The 9,246-nt window shown below is 34.0% G+C and overlaps 1 protein-coding gene across 1 annotated transcript; it reads left to right on the forward strand.

Annotated features, from left to right (window-relative positions):
• Nucleotides 1–7,622: 7,622 nt before the first annotated feature.
• Nucleotides 7,623–8,626, forward strand: LOC149528964 (uncharacterized). The gene is made up of 2 exons (XM_089811271.1): nucleotides 7,623–7,738; nucleotides 7,832–8,626. The coding sequence occupies exons 1-2, from the start codon at nucleotides 7,656–7,658 to the stop codon at nucleotides 8,127–8,129; spliced, it is 381 nt and encodes a 126-aa protein (XP_089667397.1). The 5' UTR covers nucleotides 7,623–7,655; the 3' UTR covers nucleotides 8,130–8,626.
• The last annotated feature ends 620 nt before the right edge of the window (nucleotides 8,627–9,246 follow it).

Genomic DNA, 9,246 nt, shown 5'->3' on the forward strand with positions numbered 1-9,246 from the left:
AAGAAAGTTCTTGCTCCCATCTTTTTCTTAAATGACACACATGTCATTCTCCATCAGCACTTTGTATTCATTTTGAATGAGCTGACCAATGCTCATTAAATTGTGCTTCATACTAGGGGCGAAATACACATTTTCTATTTCCTTCTTCTCACCTTTCTTAGTGCAGACCATAATAGATCTTTTGCGAACAACTGGTAGCGTTCCATTGTTACCCATTTCAATCTCAGATTTGAAACTCTTGTCAATGAATGAAAAAAATATTTTATTACCAGTCATGTGGTTGCTACATCCACTGTCGAGGTACCAAACCTTAGGGCTTCCTTCTTCACCAACATTACACATGATGAAGGTAGTGGCATTGGGTCCACTTTCCATATTCACATCAACCACATTTGCTTGTCCTAACTAATCATTTTGCTTCTTTGAACATTCATTTGCATAATGCCCATATTTATGACAGTAGTAGCATTCTACATTACTCTTGTTTGAGTTGTACTTTTTCTTACCTCCTTTTGAAGTATTTTGTGAGCTACTTGCTCCATCTACTCTTCCTAAGCTTTCTGTTGCAGCATTTTTTTGTCCTCCATTTCCTCGGCCTCTACCTCTGGAGTTTCTGCCTGAGCCATTTCTTCCTCTCCCCCTTCCTCTTAGATTTGACTGAGCCTTGAATGCTTGCTCTTGGGAAGTAGAAGATGTAGATCTATTGATCTTATGCTCATGGGTTTGAAGAGTACCCATCAACTCATCCATTGTCAAAAAAGTGATGTCTTTTGCCTCTTCTATGGTCATGACCAAATTGTCATATTTATGAGGTAAACTCCTCAATATCTTCTCCACTATCCTCTGCTCTTGATAGTCTTCTCCATTTTATTTCAGTTGGTTAATCACATTGGAAATCTTTGAACTAAAGTCTATAACTAATTCATTTTCCTTCATTTGAAGGTTCTCAAACTCTCTTCTTATATTCTGTAGCTTTATTGTGCAGACTTTATCAGTCCCCTTGAAGTTCATCTCAAGGATATCCCAAGCTTCCTTTGCATAATTTGTTGCTACAATCTTTGGGAATAAGGTCTCTGTCATTGCTACTTCAATCAAACTTAATGCCTTAGCATCCTTCCTCCTTGACTCTTTCAAATGAGTCTTTTGTGCATTTGTGAGGGTAGCATACTGAGCTAGGTCTATCACATCATTGAACCCATTAACTATGAACTCCCACAAATCGTTAGCAACCATAATGGTTTTCACCTTCTTTGCCCATGTATCATAATTCTGTCCATTAAATGATGGTAGTTTCTGCCATATCTTTCCTGCATCTCCTGCCATGATAAATATCTCAAAAAAAAAATTGCCTTAACTCACTCTGGATGTGGGGCCTCAAAGCTCTGATACCATGTGAGAAATATAAATTAAAATTTAAAACTCACAACCCTAAAAATTTGCACAGCACAAACTATTACCGAGTGCCAAAAATGTGCTTGACACTTAAGAAACTGAGTGGTAGGAGAGGTTATCGAGTGAGCTTGGTAAACGAAGCACAAGAAATTCAGTAGCCAAAGGATACCGAGTGAGCTCGGTAGAAGAGCAACTCGGTAGATGAAGAAACAACTCAGTAAATGAAGAACTCGGTAGACACTGGATACCGAGTGAGCTCGGTAGTGTGGATGCCAAGTGAACTCGGTAGCCACAAGAGGGTGGAGCTCGGTAGATTAAGATATCGAGTGAACTTGGTAGAGACAGCAGAGATAAGATCTTTTAACAAGACTTCACCGAGTGATGATCTATAACGTGAACAACTTTCACCATTAAAACTAGAAATCCAAAACTTGAAGCTTCCAAATAAAACTTTTCAAATTCAATGAATAGAAGGAGACAAATGGATTCAAGTATCCCTGCTTGCTTTCTATTCAACTTGGATTAAATCAGTAAAAAATTTGAGAGCATTTGGCTTCAACTAGAAAACCCTTAAATAAACCTAAAACTTCAAACTGGAAAAACTTCAACCTTTAAACTTCAAACTTACAGCTCTAATGGCTGCATACTACAATGCCTGGAGCAATCACTACTTCAACAGGTCAAAACAAACAAATAATAAACTTACATAATGACTAGAGAAGAAACACGTGCAATTGTAGGCACAAAATGAACTTCCTTTTGTCTGCACTCTAACGACTGGATCTGCTGATCACTTCTCTTCTCTCTACAACTCTCTAATCTGCTCTTCTTCACCTTCACTCTGTTTGTCTCTACTCGTCGAATGGAATGGAACATTCCTTTTGTCTTCTACCAAAAATGTTTTTCCCCTCATTTGCAAATTTGAAAACTCACTTACCTGTAATAAAGGTTTATGACTGTTTTGCAATCCGTCAGGGGTGGTAGGTGAGCATTTGGCTCCAGGGAAAAATGACTAAATGCAATAAATATTCCAACAATGTTATCTTCAATATGCAATAATTGCAGAATATACGCAAATACAAAATGGAGATTAAAGTTACACATGAATGCAAAAGGGCAAGAGTCACGTCTCGTTCAATTTTCTCTCAACATTGTTTGTATAAAAGAGCAAGTAATTTTTTTTAGTGTAAAACAAATCTTTGAATTATCTAAAATCAATTTATCATTAATGGCACCAGATGGAAGACAAAATTCAGTATTAGAATTCCCTCCAGTTGTACTTTATATTACATATGTGATTACGTTTTAGAATTTTGGCAAGTATATGATGTTCTTGCATATAAAAGATACAATTGAGATAGAAACTTCTCATTCCTGCTGAATGGTCAAAAGTAAAGAATGTGGCAAGGCAGGTGAGTGGTCAAAAATGCCACCATTTTGAATAAATGATCGCTCATTTGACTTGGTCAATGGCCTAAAAAATGTGAAATATGAATAATGTGAGCAGGCGTAATTCTATAATCGCTAAATCTTGTTAACCTTTTCTCAATTGTCTATTTGAAAATTAGACTTATTGGAAGGGAGGGCCAAATGATAAACAAGGACTAGTCAGAATGTATGTTAGTTTTAGAAGTGTTATAGATGTTCTTCAACTAATAAAAATTTGGTTGAGGATATTTTCTATTTCGGTCCAATGATACAAGGAACTTATGATTAATTTTCTATGGTTTAGAAATCAAATACTATAGGGGAACTCATGATAAATTTATTATGATTTACAATTATACATTTACTATTATTTCCACTTGAACCTTATTTTTTAGATGTAATATATGAGATTTTGTTTTTTGTTCTTATAGCCAAGAATAAATGAGAAGTTTTGCAAGCAGCTATGAGTGCGAAAGTTTTTGAATCAAGGAAATAGAGAATAGGTACTTCAAGATACATGCTACAAGAATTGGGACGATGTTTAGTTTGGTATGCATGCTCGTGTCATTATGTCTTTGAAGAAGTGCATGTTCAACCCTTACCTTTTCGCAAAAACATTTGGGACTGTTGATTGTGATGATGATTCTTTATAGTGAATGGGATGTGGTTCCAGTTTACAAGTGTCATTTGTCTCTAAATTTTTAGCATGTCAATTCTAGAGGGGCTTTGAACTATCTTTTATTAAAAAGGCTTAGGAACCCTTGAAAGGTGAGAATTTAGTGGGCAAGGGGAACACTAATACATGCATCAACATCCTTGACCCTTCCCTTGATTGGTCCATTGACAAAATGCAAAGGGCATTTGTAGGTAAATTTGGAGGTCATCATCCCAACATTGTTCTTGGTAGAAAATGTGTCTTCACATCTTAGGCTTTTAAATGATCAATCTTTGCTTCTTCCCATACTAAAGGTTTTTCATTTTCCTTTCACTTTGATAGAAGATTGTGTCTAAATATTTGTCGCACTATCTTTGTTTAATGTTAAGTAAGCTATGTAACTTTGTAAATGGAGGTTAGGATTTGACCTTGTTTTACATTTTTCTGAAGTCTTCCAGACTTTTGTTTGCCTCCGTGAACTCCCTCTCTAATTGTTGGATGAACAAGTGATTAAAGGTATTTATATTTCTTAATTTGGATAAGTCTTGGTTGTGGAGCTATCATAAAAAACAAAGCTAGATTTACTATTACTTATTTTTGTGTTTTGGTGGTTCCTTTACCATTTGTTATAATTTTGGTTGACCTTAAGTGATATTTGGGCTCCTAGACACAAAAGCAATAATTTGATAACATGGCTCTTTATCACCACGTTTCTTCATCAATGGGACATCACAATTCTTACTATGGTAAGGTTGTTGATAAGGGTAAATGAAGTGCTATGGACTCTAGTCTCTCCTTCAAGTACCATAAATTGACTTTCCCCCTAATTTTTTGTAATTTTGGGAAAGGTGTTCCTTTTTAATCCCTAGAAAAACTTGGCTTGTAATGGTGGTGGACCTTCCTCTAATTGCTTCCTCTCTTCATGAATTTTAGCTAGCCCGTTTTAGTTATTTTTTTCTTTGCCATTCATCCTCTCTAGATGAATATGCATCCCTCATTCTTCTCTCCCCCCTCTCTTCTCCCTATAGATCTAGTACTGGTACTGTGAGGACCATTGCCCGCCGTTCTTTTCAAAGATATGGAGTTCCCTTTTCTAGCCTTATATTTAAAATTTTACAAGTTTGTATATGTAGGAAATAAAAAAAAATAGATATTAAATTAAAAAAAAGATATTTGTGAGTCTATGACAACTTGGGATGTGGAGAATGGTGACCAAAGAACTCTAGAGTAGTCTTGCTCCCACAAACTAAACAGATGTTTAATCTCTCTCAAAATATAAGAGGGGGGAAAATTCTACCATAAAATTATTTTAGTTAACTACATCTATCCAAATTAACTACATCTATCCATTAGCTAATTATAGGGCTATTGGAGTTGAAGGAAATTCTGATAATTTATTGTTCTTTGACAACCTTATAACTTGGTTGGTTTCCTTTATTCCCACTCTAAAAATTTGTTATTTCCATTCTCAAAATGTTATTCACATCTCCTTTGATGACTTTTTTTGGCTTCTTCATTATGATTACTATAAAATCTATGCTCCTAATAATTACATGACTCAGAGAAGAGAGATATAGGAATCATATTTTAGACTTCTCCTCTTTTATGGATGTTGCTTTGATGGTAAATGAGGACCTTAAGTCTCCCCTTTTTTCTTCTAGAAATGGTAATCTTGAATTTCCTAACTTTTAAGAATCTATGCAATATGTTTTGGAATTAGATGCAATGGGCACTAAGTTTTCTTGGCCAAATATGTAAATTGGTAACCATCTTATGGACATTAGAAAATACCTTTGTTTCATTTCTATTACTTGGTTTATATATATAAAATAATTGCTATCTTCTCACATCAAATTCAATCATCCTTCATAATCTGGAATCCACCAGATCCCAAAATATCCTTCCATTTAGATTTGATGTTATTTTTTCCTTGACTACCATGACTTTAAAACCCTTCTTTCCAATTGATGGCTTGTCAATTTTCAACATACTGCAATGTTTAGACTAGTTAGCAAGCTGAAATCGATTCATTCCAAGCTGAGATATTGGAAAAAGTTTTTCTTTGGTAACATTTCCTTCAAAAGAATCTCTAAGATAATAGATTACAAAATTTTAGAGTTGGATCGGTGCACCTTGGGATTTACAAATGATTTTTTTTTTTTTTTTTAGTTTATCTTTATAGTATCATATTCCTCTATTGGTGATGGTGACAGTGGAGCTTGTCATCCAAACTGGGATTCAATATCCATCTTTCTTCTACATTTGATTTGAATCAAGACAAGATACACATCATCTTGACATAATCTTGACATAATCAACTTGGTAATATGAGTTCATTACATTTGATTGAGAAATCCTACTCTTGTAAGATAAATTTGTTCATTTTCTTTACATTTCCATTTTTCGAATTATTATTTCAATTTCAATTTCAATTTCATGATTAAACTATAAACTAGGGTTTAACCAAGAAACACACCCCACTGAAGAAACAAAACCATGCTTTTTCTTATAGGCAACATGTTTTGGAAAGTAGAATAAAGTATAGTTCAAAATACCCTATTCGTTGAATATCAGAGACACTATATCCATTTTATGATTGGGAATAAAAGGCTCGAGACACATTTGTTATATTGTAAGAATGGGATTTATTTCTTCCCCATTCTAAAAAGTCATCACTTTCATGGAGCTAAATGATTTTTGTGACTTCTGTGGATTTCATAGTTACATGTCCATTACTAGGTATATTTACTGTTGAGAACAGTGTAGAGGGCAGAAATCTATCTCCAATTTTCTATTGATTTTTTAAAGTTATTATTTTATTTTTATTTTTTATTTCAGTAATTAATTTCTAGATCTATTGTCTTTAATTGAAATCATCACTTCTTTCTACTTCCTTCCTAGCTTTTTCTAAAATTAGGCTTTTAAAGATCTCTTTTTTCCCTAATTCTATGACCATTAGATCTTTGTTTGTAGTAGTGCTCCTTCATCATTTAGATTGCATTAATTTACTTAGATCTAATAACCTTAAAGTTGCAATTGAAAAAATATCTTTTCTTAACTGCCCTTTCAAGTGTAAGGTCACAAAATCCCCATATGAAATGTGAAGCAATTGAGAGCTTTCTAGTTGCTTGACATTTCACCTTATGCAAATACTATGTAAGAAAAATAGTAAGGTCTTCTTTTCTCTTAGTACACTCTCATATATTTACTTGATTATAGCATGTTTAAAAGTAACTAGGTTTTAATTTATATATGTTATCCACTACTATAATATGTAATATATAGGAAACACAATCTCATTTATAGAAATAGTTGAGTAATCTTATACATATACAATATGATAACTAATGTTGTACCTTGGAAGGTTTAGAATTATATCTCCCAATAACAATGTATCAATTATGTTCTTCTAACTCTAAAAGCACACACATGCGTGCGTGTGTCATGTGTGTGTGTGCGTTAAATCTCAAATTTTAATTATTCATACGAGCTAACTACTTTTTTTTTAATATATTTTATCTTCAAATGATCTAAGATAGCTTAGACTTGTCTATAGGCTATTGAGAATTAGTTACAGTAGATAAATAATTGTTTCTAATTTGCTGATAAAATTATTTAGAAATGAAAATGTACCTTTTGTTTATTTTTTTGAACCTAAGACTTGTTTATTCACACTAGACATGGCCAATCATCTAAATTGTTCTAGTCAAATTTTATTTTCCACATTTAACCAATTTCAATCACAAAGTTTTTTTTTTTTTTTTTTAAATTCTATGAAAAGAATTACTATCTTTCATAATATACCATTATGAAGTCAATTAAATCAAAATGATAGTTTTTTCATGCTTCGCATTTTATAGAAGGGCCCACGCTACTAGAACAAAAAAAATAAAAATGAGAAGGGACATTAGTGTAAGTGGGAACATATACATTGTCAACATTCCGAGTCAAGTCAAGCTATGCTGGTAGCGTGTGGAAAGACGGTCTGTACGATGCTAATTCATTCCAAACGTTACTTCAACGCGTTCCTCTCTTTCTTAATGAAATGTCATTATTGTATTTCGCAATGCAATTTCTCACCATTTTCCCCGTGTTTTAGATTCTATATTTCAAAGAAGCATTCTGCTATTCAAGCTGCATTATTAAAATCTCATTCATAGAGGAAAAAGAAGAAACAGCAATGGAGTGCAGTATGTGTGGGGATGTGGGATTCCAGATCTATTTATTCCAGTGCTCAAAGTGTTTAATTCGTTACCAGCATCAGTAAGTTAACAATCACTCTCCATATAACTTCAACTTTATTCAATTGTTGAAACAAAAATTCATTAATTGATTTTTGATTTCTTGGTTATGCAGATATTGCAGCAGAGCATATTTTGAGAGTGTGAGTGAAGTGTGTGACTGGTGTTTCGCTATTCAAGAGGAATTTGATATTAGAAATTCTGTGAAAAGTGTTAGAAATTCTGCTGGGTTTGGAGAGTGTACGAACATAACCCACAATAGCAATGGCAAGAGGAATTTGAGAAAATCTCGTGTTCAGATTGATCGACGGAAAACCACTTTGTTGGAGAAGAAAAAAAGATCTGAATTAGGAGACAGCATGGACAGAAAAATTAAACAGAGATATAAGCTTCTTCATGAAATTCTTTGCTGATTGCAATGGATTAAAATTTTGATCATGACAGTAAAGGAAATCTACTTCAAAATTATATCTCCACGCTAATTTGTGGCGATGCCGTCAAATGGTTCAATATTCTCGATTAACATTATTTTGTGTTTAGATCAATTAATTTTTATTGGTAAAATCATACATTGAGATCTATTAAATCAGCTTGCCATCAATAAAACACCTCGGAATACAAAATTCATAGCTGGCAATCCTTCAAATTGAAATTGCGTCAGAGTCTTTGCTTTTCTATAGTTGCCTGAATTGTTCAGGTTTCATCAAAGGGTGAATTCCGTGGCACATTTGAAGGCGTTCTACAGTCAATTTTTTTTGTAGAAACTACTGTTTATCAATCTGGAGCGAGAAACTAGTGTTCCATAATCCGGCCCAAATACTTTTATAGCATCTATTTTTGTATGGTAATGCGATTCCGCACTGTAAATTTTGTATTATATTGAAATGAGAAAAAGGGCGTTTATTGACTATCTCCATTGTTGTCCCGCTTTCTGCTTTAGTGTCATTTTAAGGTGTCAATTAATAATATGTCCACCACTTGTTGTCTCTTCTGCGGCATAATCAACAGGTATGGCTTGCGTACGCCTGGTTCTGTGTACCTCAGGTTCTGCAGAGAAAACATGAGCTGAGAATCGTATTGAGAGGAAGAATTCGAAGTCGTCAAGTACGTGATGCCCTTTTTCTGGAGAAATGAGGCCATGCACATCTTCTGCAGATGCGCAGATGGTCCATAGAAGCAACAAGGAAATAATTCCCAACAAGGCCATGGGGGGTATAATGAATGAACTTCGACCGCCTGCTCTGCAAGTGTCTTGCATGTTCTTCTTCGTTTCTCCCTTAGGTCCGTTTGGTTCCTGGAAGATGACAGGAATTATTGGCTTTTTCAAAACCCGGATTTGAAAATTTGTGTGTTTGTTTCAAAATTTGCAAAATGGAATTAGTATACGAGACTTCCAATTTTGTCTCAAAACCAGGTTTTCCAACTTCCTAAAAAAAGTAGGAATTGAAAATCAAAACCTGGTTTTGTTTTTTAAGGAGTGTAAAAACAATAGATTGGACTATTTTTTGAAATTTGCCTTCAACTCCAAGC

The sequence above is a fragment of the Cupressus sempervirens genome, chromosome 11 (genome assembly GCF_028749045.1).
Source record: "Cupressus sempervirens isolate cs-2001-9-10 chromosome 11, ASM2874904v1, whole genome shotgun sequence".
In the NCBI taxonomy this organism is placed as follows: Eukaryota; Viridiplantae; Streptophyta; class Pinopsida; order Cupressales; family Cupressaceae; genus Cupressus; species Cupressus sempervirens.

What these genes read in the sequence shown, in the direction of transcription:
- LOC149528964 (XM_089811271.1), top strand. Translation starts at nt 7,656, where the DNA reads ATGGAGTGCAGTATGTGTGGGGATGTGGGATTCCAGATCTATTTATTC. An exon ending in TTAATTCGTTACCAGCATCA is followed by an intron (nt 7,739 to 7,831) that starts GTAAGTTAACAA and finishes TTGGTTATGCAG; the next exon opens with ATATTGCAGCAGAGCATATT.